At 42.8% G+C, this 15938-nt stretch overlaps 1 protein-coding gene across 4 annotated transcripts in view; it reads right to left on the reverse strand.

Annotated features, from left to right (window-relative positions):
• PFKM (phosphofructokinase, muscle) overlaps positions 1-15938 on the reverse strand; it is a 48386-nt gene that overhangs the window by 14994 nt on the left and 17454 nt on the right. For 2 of the 4 annotated variants that reach the window (XM_011936260.1, XM_011936259.1), the window contains 3 exons: positions 10156-10248; positions 2274-2347; positions 1321-1398 (listed from right to left, as the gene is read on the reverse strand). In XM_011936260.1, the coding sequence (XP_011791650.1) occupies positions 1321-1398; positions 2274-2347; positions 10156-10248 (245 nt within the window). Of the gene's footprint in view, positions 1-1320; positions 1399-2273; positions 2348-10155; positions 10249-10337; positions 10372-13582; positions 13760-15938 lie in introns of those variants that run through there. The other 2 variants (XM_011936261.1, XM_011936263.1) reach the window with 2 other exon arrangements.

Below are 15938 nucleotides of genomic sequence, written 5' to 3' on the forward strand. Positions count from 1 at the left end.
AGACTAGACAGAAAAAAATCTAATAAATGACTTGAGCATGACTTTTTTGAAAGCTGATACTAAATAATTTCTGTCTTAACTTTCATAAGATTTTTTAAAATATATGAGGAATAAACATTTGTTAGAGAGGAATTACACTTTCTAATGGATATCATAAGTAAAAATTATAAACCCTAGAATAGCAAGCCAGAGAGGTAAAAGAATCTGTGTTCGCGCGAACCTTTAAAAATAGAAAAGGCCAGGTGTGGTGGCACATGGTCTGTGGTCTTAGCTACTTGAGAGGCTGAGGCAAGAGGATTGCTTGAGCCAGGAGTTCAAGTCCAGCCTGGGCAACATAATAAGATCCCTTCCCATTTCTCTTTTTTTTTTTTTTTGAGCCAGAGTTTCACTCTTGTTGCCGAGGCTGGAGTGTAATGGTGTGACCTCGACTCACCGCAACCTCCGCCTCCCGGGTTCAAGCGATTCTCCTGCCTCAGTCTCCCAAGTGGCTGGGATTACAGGCATGAGCCACCGCGCCTGGCCAGGTTTTCATATCTTATGCACTCCTGTGCAGCCATGACTTTGGGATACTGGTGGAGAATTCTGGTTCATTCTCAGACCACTTTATGGCAGGCACCATTACCTAGCACCTAGGTAGAGCCTTCAATAGATACTGCATATTAAATTTTTGCCCATGGATTTTTAGGGAACTGAGCTGAAAAAAGGGGGATACAAATATAATTTACAAATTTTCGGTAAACCAGCAAATGATTATATTTCTCTCACTCACTGTGGGCTAGCCCACAGTGGATACACATGAGAAGCCTAACACAACATGGAGCAAGTAGCATAAAGGACTGTGGAAATCCTCAGGATACTCAGGATTTTTTTGAGACTCCAAAAGTCTGTCTCAGTTCCTTCGTCCTTTAAGTGGTCTGGTTTCAGGTCACCTCATCTCCATCACATGAGGACTGGCAAATTTCAGCTCCACTTCTGGCTCTGGCTCCAGTCCTCTGGTAAGGTTATTTTCAGGGCCAGACCTTCCCCGTGACCCTAGAGTAAGACTTGCTTATGTGTCAGTCCCCATAGTCTTGTTTATGACCTTTCCATAAAGAGCAAAGCATCCTGTGATCACTCCTCCACCCTCTCCCTGCCCCAGGAAACCAGGGTGATATTTTCAAATGCTAAGAGTAAAGGGCAAATAGGGTCCCTCTCTTGTCACTGAATTCCCTCCCATGAAACCACATGACAGGGAATTTGGGAGACCATGAGCCCAAACCAGAGTGGCATGAAACAAGGACAGAGCAAATATGGGACAGGGAGTTCTCTGGAACAACATACCAGCTGAAGCATCATCGAAACGCTCTCCCAGGTGGCTTCCTTGATGTTATCTCCACCATCCACCAGGCCTTGATAACCCTGTGGGACATATTATAACTGTTAAGCCCTTGCTAGGCTTCTCCCTAAATTCCCAGGATTAAGACAGGATCCCTGGGAAGAGGTTCTCTGAGAGTCAAGCCACCTCCTCCCACTAGTGAGTCCTGGATGCTCGTGAGACTATATTTAACACAGTCCAAAGAAGGAGACGTCAACTTTTGCAATACTCTTTTCTAGTTTCTTCCATTTTTTAAATATCGGGATGTGGATATCCTTCCGAATAATCTTAATTCTTATTTTTGGCTCACCCTATCTCCTCCAACCTGCTTCACAGGGGACCAATGATAACAGATGGTCTTGATAACCATGGAGAAAAGGAGAAGGGGAAGTTGGTGGGAGGGAAGGAAAGAAATGTGACTTGCTCTAAGAGACTATAAAATCTGATCGAAGAAAGTGGGTGGACCTTATAAAAAGAAGAGTGGGTAAAGCATGAGAGAGTACTGGGAGAAGGGTGCAAAAGAAGAGTGAGAACCTCAGGAAGTTATGCAAACTACAGAAGTACAGCAAGGCTCTTCCCTCCTGGGGCTCTTCCCCTGGATATACTAAATTTGCTGTGAATACTACCCATTTCCATTTCTTTCTCTGTTTTGAGGGAGATGAAAGGAGGACTGAGAGTTACTTTTTCCTTTAAATTGAACAGGCAACATGAAGACCCAGTTTGTAGATGTCCGGGTCCCACCATCACTATTGGAGTCAAGAGTAGGAAAGAGTGACTCATGAAGATAGGGAGCCAAGGAAAATCAAACATAGCAATGTAACTAACTGGGAGGTAAGGACACAGAACGTGGGAAGGGGATAGAAGGCAGATTTAGAAGAGGGCAGAGAAAGAATGATGAAGAACAAAGTACAGAACTAACCTCATGGACAAAGAAGACACGGGCACCGGTGAAGATACCAACTCGAACCACAGCCCTGACAGCAGCATTCATACCTGAAAGGAGGGATAAAAGAAGTCACGGAGGGGCTGCTCCTAAGAAAAAGTGCCCTGGAATCCACATATATTACATTTGGCTAAAAAAAATGAATCAGTACTTTATTTAGTCTTTTCTCTGAATCTAGAATAATCCTCTCATCAAAGTCTTCTGACCTCCCCATTCCCAATTACTGCAGTCAATGTTACCGGAACTTCAGATAATCTGCATTCATTGCTCCTCAAGCCCCCCAAAAATCCTGCCTTTCCCAAGACCTTTCCTTGATAGGACCATCTGGGAAATAATAACAACTAGAATAAAGCATTTTCCTGAATGTGTATTGTGGGCTAGACACTGCCAAGAGCTTGTCAAACATCATCTCATTTAATCCTGTCCACAATCCTGGAATTGTCTCCATTTTAAAGATTTGGAAACTGAAACTCAAAAAGGTCAAGGGGCACAAAGCTAGTACTTTTAGAAAGTTCAAATTAGAATTCAAGTTCTCAAATGCCTAAGTTAACACTATCAGCCTCTAAGGTTTGTCCTACTGATCTCAATGGCTGTACTAGGTTTTTCCTTGCTTTCTGCACTATGTCGAGACCTCAGCTTTTAGTAGGCATTTCAGCACAAGGACATGACTCTATATGGTTCAGTAACCTGGCAAGTCACAGTCTATTCACAAGTTCACCAGTATATCTGTTACTGGACAGCTGATTCAGTCTGCACACACACACACACACACACACACACACACACACACAAATACACCCCTTTTTTGTGTCACTTGAGTTGGTCTATGTTCCAATGTGTGCCACATAGTTGTGATTCACTAGTTCCCACATTGCCAGAAGAGGCTGTGACCAAGTGTGCAGGAAGAATTGGTGGGGACTCTATTCTCTCACTGCCTTCTCCTGGCATTTCCTCAATTAGTCAACGAATATTTGTTAGTCTCTTCCTGTGGCCCTGTATATAAGATGTTTATGGGGAACTCGAAAAGTATGCTGTAAATCATTCTCTCTCTGCTTCTACTGGAAGAAAAACTTAGGACTAGGGCTGGTAACTCATGCCTGTAATCCCAGTACTTGGGAGGTCAGCTGGGAAGATTGCTTGAGCCTAGGAGTTCGAGACCAGCCTGGGCAACATAGCAAGACTCCATCTATAAAAAAATAAATAAAATTCAAACAAAACAAAACAAAAGCTTAGGACTAAAATACAGAGGCAATCCTTTTCCCTTTTTCACAGATGAGTATTATCCTTCTCCTAGTAGCTTTTCAGTGAAAAGAACTCTCTTCCAGGAGCACTGTGAAAAAACCAGCCCTTCCCAACACACAACACACAGCAGGTGTCCCATATGTGTGTTTCATATTAGGAACAATGCACTGATCCTGTGCTAAGCATGGCCTTATTGGTGACAGACGGGAGACATTCCTTTCCTACCATGTAATGTGAGGAGGAGCACATGGTGATGCACAGGGAATCTTACAGCCATGATGGGTCAACTTCTTGTGAATCATTTTAGCCAGCCTCTCTTAGATATTCTACTACATATTTTTGTTTCAATCTAAAATCTGTTCATGTTGTCCTTAACCCTGCCTGGAGAAATGTAATATACCAGCAAGCACTAAGAGAGCTAGTAATCGGGAAAACCTGCAGCACCAAACTAAAAACCATCACAAACTTTTGAGTAATCCAAAGCTATCAGGAATAGGATGGAATAAAAAAGATCAAAATGTTTCTTTTTTTGCAGGTTGGTATTACATGGCTATTAGCTCCAAATTGAAGGTTCATTTGTTCACTTAACAAATATTAACTGAACACCTATCATGTTCCAGGCACTGTGCTAGGCACTGGGGGTACAGCAATGACCAACACAGAATCTGGGAATACCAAGATAAATGACTTGGTAATGGTCCTCAAGACATGTTGAGAATTACAATATGGTCTATTGGGCCCTATAAAAGACATGAGCCAGCACAATGGTGCATGCCTATAGTCCCAGCTACTTGGGAGGCTGAGGCAGGAGGATCACTTGAGCCCAGGAGTTAAGTCCAGTCTGGGCAACATGGTGAGACCCCATCTCTCAAAAAAGACAGACAGAGGGAGAGAGATACAAAGTACAGTGGAAAGAGGGACACAGAGTATCTAAGCCTGCCAGAAGGAAGTCAGAGAAGGTTATACAGAAAAGACAACATTTGTCATGGGACCTAAAGGACAATTTCCTCTAAAATTTTTCTGTCAGGTGAAGAATTTGAGGGAGAGTGTTCTTGGCAGAGGGAATAGCACAAATAAAGGTGAGGGTCAAAAAACAACCTTAGGTAATTTGGTATTATAAAGAATATAAACTAGGAAGTGGTGAGAGATGAAGCTCTACGGGTAGGCAGGCACCTATGTGCCATGAGAAGTTTGAGTTGTATTCTACAGGCCAGGGTTTAATTGGAGATCCATGGGAGATGGGTTTCGGGGAATCCAGGAACCCCACAAAACTGTATGAAAAGTTCTGCGGGCATGGACATTTCTTTTGAGAGAAGGTCCACAGCTTTCATTTGATTCTTAAAGGGGTCTGTGACCCCTCCAAAAAGGAAAGTTGCAGACAACAAAGAATCCCTGAAGAATTTAGAGAGCAGAGGGACATGATGAGATCTGCATCTCAGAAGGATAACTCTGGCAGCAGTGTGAAAGACAGCTTGAGAGAGGGATTTCTAGCGTTAGGAGGCTACCTGGCATCCTAGACAAGAAATGTGGAAGACCTGGACTAGAAGAGTAGCATTTGGGACAAAACAAATACTGGATAGAAGATATCTAGGAAACAGAAGCAATAGGACTTATATCCAGTTGGCAGTGTGATTACATTTCAAGGGTCAGAGAGGGAGAAAATGTCCCATGATTGATTTAGACAAAGGGTAAAAGTGTGGTACCATTAACTCAGCAGAGGCAGGTTTTGGTTTGGGCAGGTTGGGGTGGGGATGATACATTCATATTTGGATATGTTGAGTTTGAAGTCCTTATGGAGCATCCATGTGAACACAGAAGAGACTATATCAAGAGAATATGTAGAATTATAAGGGAAAAAGGCAAGGAATGGAACCCTGAGGAAAACCAACATTGAAGGAACAGGAAGGGGAAGGGAGGTTCCATGATGAAAACTAATAAGGGGCAGCAGGAAATACAAAAGAACCAGGACTTAGAGATGTCTCAGAAGTCAAAAGGGGACAGTTTCTTTTTTTTTCTTTTTTTTTTTGAGGCGGAGTCTCGCTCTGTCACCGGGACTGGAGTGCAGTGGCCGGATCTCAGCTCACTGCAAGCTCCGCCTCCCGGGTTTACGCCATTCTCCTGCCTCAGCCTCCTGAGTAGCTGGGACTACAGGCGCCCGCCACCTCGCCCGGCTAGTTTTTGTATTTTTAGTAGAGACGGGGTTTCACCATGTTAGCCAGGATGGTCTCGATCTCCTGACCTCGTGATCCACCCGTCTCGGCCTCCCAAAGTGCTGGGATTACAGGCTTGAGCCACCGCGCCTGGCTGGGGACAGTTTCAAGAAGTGGGAACAGTGCCAAATGCTTCTGATAACTGGTCTAAGGTAAGGCCTGAAAGGTTGAACTTGTGAACAAGAAGTCATTGGTGAGCACTGATGTCAAAGCTCACTTATGACATCACTAAGGCAAAGCTCCATGAAGTCTAGAAGCCTAAGTTCACACCCTTAAGTTGAAGGCATCAAAACCAAAAAAATCTGTGAAGAGAGGGGCTTTTCAGTAGCTTGAGAAATAGCCTATGTGTGTGAAAGCTACAAGGTCAAAAGTCAACACAAAGTCATCAATGCTTTAGGAAAGACGAAATGAAGTCAGCTCAATAAGATCAGAATAGATATGAAACTAAAGTTTGTTTTCCAGCCTGTCACAAGGCCTATGGGATTCTCTTCTGGATACCTGGAGTTCTGGAGTATGAACTTGTAATTTTAGGAAATAAGGGAAAAAACTGTTCTGAAATGTATAGGTTGGAACATTGTTTCTTGCTCCCAAGTTGAGTAAATGTTCCTGCAAAAACTCTAACTTAATGCAATCCTGTTGGTATATACCCAGAGTTAAGAGAGACAAACGACTCAAAGGTTTTCAGTACAAAAGCAAACAACAGATGGTGGACAGGGACTATCCAAATCAGTTGGGCATAAGAAAAATATCACAATAAGGAAATTATCTTCTCCCTCTGCCTTCTTCTTACCTCAACCCCACCAACTTCCAGAAGTCATTCATCCTGTCTCCAAATTGAATACCTGAGTATCTTCCTAGAAACCCAATTTTAGGATGCTCTTTGTGCACCTGGTACCTATGCCTCAAACCCCTAGTTCCCTAAAAATCACAAACTTTGGGGTACACAAATAGTTTATACTAAGGAGCCCCAGTAATTCTCTGAGCTCTCCCAGCCAGTCTGACTAGCCTAGTCTGGCCCCAAGCCAGTCCTGGCCAGAGTCTCCTTGGCTGTTCCATGTTGCCCTAAATAAACCTCTATGGCAGCTGTCTGACTTATTAGAAGCAAGACGAAGGATAAGATTACAGGCACCATCCAATAAGTATTCTGGGTATAGTCAGGAGGGGCTCTGGAGAACATCATAAGCACGTAGTTTGGAGTCTCCAATTACGGCATATTGGGAAGAGGTTTTAGAAAGAAGAACTGTGGGTGATGGGTCTCTATGAGACTAGACAGAAAAAAATCTAATAAATGACTTGAGCATGACTTTTTTGAAAGCTGATACTAAATAATTTCTGTCTTAACTTTCATAAGATTTTTTAAAATATATGAGGAATAAACATTTGTTAGAGAGGAATTACACTTTCTAATGGATATCATAAGTAAAAATTATAAACCCTAGAATAGCAAGCCAGAGAGGTAAAAGAATCTGTGTTCGCGCGAACCTTTAAAAATAGAAAAGGCCAGGTGTGGTGGCACATGGTCTGTGGTCTTAGCTACTTGAGAGGCTGAGGCAAGAGGATTGCTTGAGCCAGGAGTTCAAGTCCAGCCTGGGCAACATAATAAGATCCCTTCCCATTTCTCTTTTTTTTTTTTTTTGAGCCAGAGTTTCACTCTTGTTGCCGAGGCTGGAGTGTAATGGTGTGACCTCGACTCACCGCAACCTCCGCCTCCCGGGTTCAAGCGATTCTCCTGCCTCAGTCTCCCAAGTGGCTGGGATTACAGGCATGTGCCACCACGCCTGGCTAATTTTGTATTTTTAGTAGAGACAGGGTTTCTCCATGTTGGTCAGGCTGGTCTCGAACTCCCGACCTCAGGTGATCTGCCTGCCTCGGCCTCCCAAAGTCCTGGGATTACAGGCGTGAGCCACTGTACCCAGCTGATCCCGTCCCATCTCTTAAAAAAAAAAAAAAAAAAAAAAGGATAAACATACATTTGTAATGGCTGGCTATTTGGAGACAGAGGGCCAGAGCAGATGACTGACTGAGGTCCTTTCCAGGGTTAAAATATGCCAATGTCATAAAGCTAAAGGTAGCATAGTTTTGGTGGCTGAAGCCATTCCTAGGCTGGAAAGGAAATTAGGATCTGGTACGGCATCAGCCCAGCATCCCAGAGTTCTTCGTTTTTGAGCTCAGGATGCCCGATTCCTGGCCATTTTTCTACCTCAAGAGATGATTAGCTTTCAGCAAACTCAGCAGTTCGGGGAATGACAAAGCTGTGACCTCTATGGATTTTAGACAGCTCAATCTCACTTTCCCATGTGGCCCACAAGCCCTCAGGGGAAAAAAACCAAAAATATTTCTATGTTTTCTCCCTGGGAGAACTAGAGTCCATCAAACTCAGCTCTGGGCAGGCAACTTCTGAATTTGAGCTTTTCCTTCAGCTGGGACCTCTCAGCTCTATTTTGAGTTTTCTGTTTTGCCTCCTTGCCTCCATAGAATTTCAGTTTCTATCACTCTCAATCCCTAGTGATATGTTGCTGTGATGTTATGGGGATTTGCAGGTGGGATATTTCCCTGGATATACTATGCCTATCAGCTGGGTCCTTCAGAAATTAGCTTATCTATAGTCCCTGCCTCCATAAAAAAGGGTCTTTCTCTTATAGCAGTGAGTTATGGCCATCACTACATTAAGAGGGCCTCACGGCTCAGGATCAGAAGGTGGAAGGGCTCTGCTGCTCTTAGACCCAAGTTAAATCCTAGGCTGACCTTTTTTTCCCCTCTTTCCCTCTCTAAAAATATCTTCTTCTTCATTTTATAACTCTGTGTATCTCACTTGGATTGTTTAGCAGGCTTTCTTCTCTCTTCCCCTAATCTGACAGTCTGGGTCCACAGACCAGTCTACCAAGGTTTCAGGATCAATGCTCAACTGCATGTTAAAGAATTCAGTATTGGCATGGTACTCTGCCAGCAGAGAAGAGAGATGCAATAAAAGCCAGGTCTGTGGTTTCTGCAAACTCAACTAGGACTCTGCATTCCTAATCTGGTCACTATTCCTAAACTCAGACCTCCGTACCCTCCTTCCTCAGTTTCTTCATTCTAGTACTTTCTGATTCATAACCTATATCACAACTATAACAAATATTAGTTTTAAAAGTCTAGCTTTACTAATATACTAATAAGTATAAGAACAAAGATTGTGTCAGACTTTTTCACTGATGTATCCCTAGTGACCATCATCCTGACTGACACAGTAGATACAAATTCATTTTTAATTAATTAATGATACATGTATTGAGTATTTATGATGTGCCTGCTACTGTTCTAAGCATCTTACTTAAATAAAGAGTTCAGTGTCTTGAAATCTACCTTCTCCATGAAGTTTTCCCTGATTAATTCAATCAGGGGTTATCATTTCATTATATAAGTAGATTCCACTTGGTTAATGCACACTTGCTTGTTTTTATTTATGTGCTTTATGTAAGAATTCTAGTTTCCTCATTAAACTATAAATTCCTAAAGGAATTCAACTTCTTCACAACATACAAGACAGGGCTCTATACAAAGTGGTCCTCAGCACAAAGTCTAAAAGAGCCTAGGGACAGTGGTGCTGAGGAGGGAAGCCTAGCTGAAATTGCTTTCCTTCTCTCTTTTTTCCATAATTGTCTCCATGTCCTGTATCCTTTCAAAGAAATTCTGCCTCTTTTCAATGTACCAGAATATATCAGAAGATCAAATGAGAAAAAGTTTTTTTAAAACAAAATCACATATTCTCTCTCTCCCACTCCGTGTTTCCTATATACCTAATTTTCATGACTCCCAGGTTTCTTAAATTCAATCTAGAAAAAGGTTTTTGCTGGCTCATTTTCTGCCCCTCCACCTCACAGTGGATCTGTATTGATCAACTGCTGCTGTTCCTATTTTTTCAAGGGGTAATGAAATGGAAGAGGAGGAAAGGCCAGAGAAAACCAAGTGCCTGACTGACCCTGGTCAGTGCAAGAACTCTTCAGACATCAGAGTTAATACCTGAAGACCTCGTTGGGACCCACCAAATACTAATTCTGGGTCTCCTCCCATCCCCACCATGACCAAATACATGAAGTTAATCCACTTACTGCCTTCTCAATAACTTTCTCTCTTTAGTTTCTTTCCAATGCTGCTTGAGAAAACACCACTCTTTCAGGTTTCCAAGGACCAAAAGAGTCCCCAGTCTTCAAAGAAACTTTGAAAGAAGTTTTATGAAGATGTGGGTAAATAAAAGCAAGGCAAATAAAATTCAAATGCACTTGAGGACTTAGGCCTCACAGAAATTTTTAGGAAAGCCCAAAATTCCAGTAAACCTACAGAAGAATAATTCTATTGTAAATGCCAGTGGAGTCAGTAAATTCCAAAAGCCCCACCAGTCGTGTTTTTCGTCCCCTCCTCCTTACCTTGGGCATCTCCGCCAGAGGTTAAGACGGCGATGGCTTTGCCAATCCCCAGGGTTTTGGCTGCATGGTGCTCTTCATGGGTCATGATCCACTCTAGAATTTAAGACAATGGTCAGTTAAGATACAGCAGGAATCAAGATGCCACTAGCTCAAGAAACGGCAATTAGACTGGCTAGAGCCACCTCACTCAGGCTCTCCCACTATACCAAGTCTGGGCTTTGCAGCCTGAGAGCTTTGGGCTTCTTCCAGAGGAGAGCCACACCCTTGTAGACTGACAAGCTGAAATGTTATGTAATCAAGCCCAAGACTACTAAGGTTCTAACTAATCCCTCTCTGATCCCTCCCACCCCAATTGGAACCTATATGGGGAATAAACTAAGATCAGGGAAAAGAGAAGTTGACTAAACAGAAATGAGAAAGGGAGGAGAAAAGTTGAGTTAGCCTCAAGGATACCTCCCTTTTCAATGAAGGCATAGGTTATTGCAGAGAGCTGGAATCAGATGAGGTTTACGGCACTGATGACAATCAGCAAAGTAGAAGTAGAAGAGCAAGGGTAGGTTGGATTATAATTAAGATTAGGGTCGGGTGTTATGGAATTGTGCTATTGGAATGGGGTTAGGTGATATGGCGTTGCAACTGTAGTCTGAGGTTATAAAGGCACATCAGAGTTAGGCAAATTAATGGTGTCAGTCTCAAGAGTGGTCAGGGACTGTCTATGGCTCTTCCCTCTCAGGCTGTCAGCCTCCTGAGCATCTCTTGATCCTTGGTCTTTGGGTCTTGCCCCTCACATTACTACCTGCTATGAAATGAGAAGATTAATACAAAGTCACTGCCATATATACACAGATGTGTACATATGACATGGGAACACCTTCATATTTTGTTCTTTAGGGATCACCTCTCTCAAAGGAACACATAAGAGGACATACTTTTGTATCCATAAAATGCCAGTGGAATTATCACTCTCCCAGTTTTCCAGGCTAAAACCTGTTATTTTTAATTTATCTCCTCCCTTCCTCTCAGATTCAAAACAGTAACTAAATCCTATTATTCTCCCTTCTTATTATCTTCCTTTATACATCCCCTCCTTTCTATCCTCATTGCATTTTCCACCTGAATTGCTTACTACAATAGCTGGTCTCACTGTGCTTGTGTTCCTTTCTTCACTCTATTAGACACACAAAATAAACCTTTATAGGAAGGTCATAGGTCCCTAGGCTTCAGCAGAGATGTGTATTCATTCACAGGAACCCAAGTTTTAAGGGCAGCTTGTGCTTGCTTCTACCATGCATTTGGAGAACTCAAGGTAGCTGCCTATAGAAACATAGGTCACATAAACACACATATCCACACAAATAATAAAAGAATGCAATGAGACATATATGAAGACATACATTCACAAACATGCATTGTGTTAAGAGACAGAGATTAATGAACGTACTACATGTAATCAGTACTGACAGATAAGGTCCCAACTTGTTAGGTTGGCATTCAAAGCTTCTACAGTCTAGCTCTTGCATGTAGCTTCAACTTTTGGTCCTACAGATCCTCTGCTCCATTGTCACCTGAACATTACTTTGCTGTTCCCACTTTTGTGCCTGGGCACACTGCATCCCTTGTCCTGGTGGCTACCCTGGCCCTTTCCACAGATTCATACCCCATTCCATCTTTTAAGGCCAGTGATAGTTGTACCCTTATTAAACCTTCACTGATTACCACAGGTCAAGGAAGCCTTCTTTTGGACTTCCTCTAATCACATGTTGTCTAAACTGGATCACCGCCTCCCAGGTTCAAGTGATTCTCCTACCTCAGCCTCCCGAGTAGCTGGGATTACAGGCATACGCCACCACACCTGGCTAATTTTTGTATTTGTTATTGAGGCGGTGTTCACCATGTTGGCCAAGCTGGTCTGGAACTCCTGACTTCAGTGATCCGCCCACCTCACCTCCCAAAGTGCTGGGATAACAGGCATGAACCACCATGCTAGGCCTGCTTTATGTGGCATTTTAATTGTTTCTTATGCACTGAAAAGAGGGTTGGACTAGATCAGGGTCAGTGTACAACAGTCTGTAGGCCAAACCCAGCCCTTCTCATGTTTTTGTATGGCAGTAAGCTGTGAAAGGTTTTTATATTTTTTAGTGGTTGCAAAAAGTACTTCATGACATGTGAAAAATGTTAAGTTCAAATTCCAGTGTGTGTACCACCTTCATTCATTCATGTATTGTCATGGATGTTTTTGTGCTACAACAGTAGGATGGATATTGTGACAGAGACTCATGAGACGGCAGTCTAAAATATTTACTCTCTGGCCTTTTACAGATGAAGTTTGCCAACCACTGGACTGGATGGCTACTAAAGTAATTTTCCCTAAGTAGACTGAGAACTCCTCCAGGGCAGGGATCATGATCATTTTTAAAAACTCTCCCACAGCCCACTAAAGACTCGCAAAGTCTATGCACATTACAGGACACCAATAAATACTTGTTGAAAACAATGAACTGATAACCACATGAAATACAAATGTATGAAATACGTAAAATAGGCTTGGATACAGATATACCTCCATATTCTACTTTAAAACACACTCCTAACTTGGACTTCAGAAATCATATAGTGGCAAACAGTGAAAGGAACATACAGACACGTGTGACTAGAGACACTCTTATTTAACTGGAATGTTCATGTTCAAATTTCTGCTGTTTTCAAAAAAGAAAGATTAAGTGACTAGGGCAAACGGGAAGGAAAAAAGATGGAAAGAAAAGAACAAGACATCTGGGTATGCTGATCCCTTTCCTCCCGTTTTTTCTTCTCATTCACTCTTGGAGCTCATGACGCGGGTAGAATCCCACACAGAGCTCTTCTACCCCTGGCAGCGTCAGTGAGGGAAAAAATAAGAGTGCTGACCTGTAAAAACCAGCTCATATTCTTCTACTGAAATCTCTACCACAGTTATAGAGGCAAAGGACACAGAAATTCATGCAGACTCATGTATAAGCATCCCTTACACACCCACAATGACACGCACGTAAAGAGAAACAGATATTAAAACATATCTCTAAAATCACATGTGTATATAAGCACGCGGCAGGGAGAAACAGACAAGCAGCATCATAGGCGCACTGATTTGAATTGGGTTAGTGCCAGGGTAGGGTCAGGCAGCCAAGGGCAACCCGTCCGAGCCCCACCCACCCACCCCTGATTCCCGGGGAATGCAGCTGGGCCTGCAAGCGGAGGGGGCTGGCCAAGGGGCTAGGTATTCTTCACAACTGCCCTGCCCATCCCCCTCTCCGCTCGGCTTAGGATGCCGTATCTCCTCTTCTTTTCCTTTCTGCTCCTTTCAGTTCTCCCTACCGCCTACTCCCGGCCCATACCTTCCCGCCTCACTCCCAGCTCTCCCCCTTGCTCTTCACTCAACGGCCCCTCTTGCCTTTTAGTCTTAGCTCTCCTCCGCCGCTGCTTTCTTGCAGATTGTCCTTGGGAAAGGGGGGAGGTGTGCTGGACGAACACGGGGAGGAGCCAGGTGGAGGGAGGGGGAAGGAGGAGGGGGGAAGGAGGAGAGGCTTCCCAACCTCCACTAACAGATGCTGACAAGAAGGCTCCGCCTCCTCCTGCTTGCCTTTCTCCTCCTCTTCCTCCTCCCCCTAAGAACTCGGCTCAGATATGGCAGCGGCTTAGTTTCTTCACTCCCCAGAGTCCTGGGGTCCTCATATCTATCTCGAGAGCCATCAGCATCTTTATTTAATGGGAATAGGAAATTATTTCGTTGCTTCTCTTGTTTTCAACACAGAACTTTTTCCTAGTCCAGACTCCCTGAGACACCTTGCAGTCCAACATGTTCAGCAACTGATAATAAAACCTGCCCCTGTGGCCCCCATCCGTCTTTAAGCAAACATTTATTGGGAGTCTGTGTGCTAGATTTTGCATTAGGTGCTGAGATAGTTTTTAAAAATAAATAAATATAGTCCCTGTCTTTGAGGAACATTGAATTATGACATCTTCTATGGAATAGCCTCAAAAACTTCTTTTACATTTACATTACCTTTCTCAGAGAAAGTACAGAAAAGCTAGCTACTTGGAATGGAAGTGTCAAGAGGGAAGGGCGTGGCTGTTACAGCCACCTCTCAAGCCTGCTGTGGGGAGGGATGGGGGCGGGATTCTGGCAGTGAAGCAAGCATGTAAATTAGGCTTCACAGCAAACAGGATCCACCCTGGAAAAAGGGTCAGATGCTCCCAGAGCAAGAGGTGCATCCATTACTCAAGTCTCACCTTCCCTTGCTCCACCTATGCGTTTGCTTCATTGTCTCCACAGTCAGGTCTCCTCTTGCTTTTACCACTGCCCTCTTCCTCTTGCTTACTTTTATCTCTACCCCTGCACATTCTGGCACAAACAATACAAATGCAAGTGACTAGGAGATAAAACCCCATTTGACTACACAAAATAAAAGCATCTGTGCTCCAAATTATACCATCAAGAAAGTGGAAAGACAATCCACAGAATGGGAGAAAATATTTGCAAATCATATATCTGATAAGGGGCTGGCATCCAGAATAAAGAAAGAACTCATTTGCAACTCATCAAGAATGTAAACCAAAAATAAAATTCTAAGCCCCTCAACCATCTGAATAGACTCCTCCTTTCAGTCAAGGGTATTCCAAAGTTAATCTGAAAAACTAGTTCAGACCTTGATGGAAAGGGGGAGCCAGACATGCTTCATTATATGCTCCTCCCTTTTGGAATTACTGATAGAACACCCTCTTTAAGTCTGATAAGAACCATTTACAATCTATTCTCTGAAACCTACTACCTGGAGGCTCTGTCTACCTGATAAAACCTTGGTCTTCACAACCCCTTATCTTAACCCAGACATTGCTTTCTATTGATTCTAAGTCTGTGGACAGTAACTTAACTCTTTTCACCAATTTCCAATCAGGAAATCTTTGAATCTACCTATGACCTGGAAGCCCCGCTCCCTGCTCCCCGCTTCCAGTTATCTGGCCTTTCTGGACTGAACGAATGTACATCTTACATATATTCATTGATATCTTGTATCTCCCTAAAATTTATAAAACCAACTTGTGGCCCGACCACCTTGAACACATGTTCTCAGGATCTCCTGAGGGCTGTGTCATGGGGGAGCTATTGGTCACTCATATTTGGCTCAGAATAAATCTCTTCAAATGTTTTACAGTTTGACTCTTTTCACTGACAATAAAAAGAAAACAACTCAATTTAAAAATGGGCGAAAGAGTTGACCAAAGAAGATATATACAGGTGGCAAATAACCATGAAAAGATGTCAACATCATACGTCATCAGGGAACTGCAAATTAAAGCAATGAGACACCACTACACACCTATTAGAATGATTAAATTATTAAAATGCAAAAATCCAAATGCTAATGAGAATGTGGAGCCACTGGAACCCTCATTAATTATTGGTGGGAATGCGCAATGCTATAGTCACTGTAGAATACAGTTTGACAGTTTTTTACAAAGCTAAATATTGTCTTACCACATGATCCAGCAAGAGCACTCCTAACTATTTACCTGAATGAGCTGAAAATTATGTCCACACAAAAAACCTGCACATGAATGTTTATAAAAGCTTTATTCATAATTGCCAAAAGCTGGAAGCAACCAAGATGTCCCTCAAAAGGTGAATAAACAAACTGTGATACAGCTATACAATACAATATTTTTCAACAATAAAAAGAAATGATCTATCAAGCCATGAAAAGACACAGTGAAACAGGCCAGTGTGAAAAGGCTGCATACTGTATACA

Source organism: Colobus angolensis, unplaced genomic scaffold (genome assembly GCF_000951035.1).
Source record: "Colobus angolensis palliatus isolate OR3802 unplaced genomic scaffold, Cang.pa_1.0 Scaffold151, whole genome shotgun sequence".
NCBI classification, from domain to species: Eukaryota; Metazoa; Chordata; class Mammalia; order Primates; family Cercopithecidae; genus Colobus; species Colobus angolensis.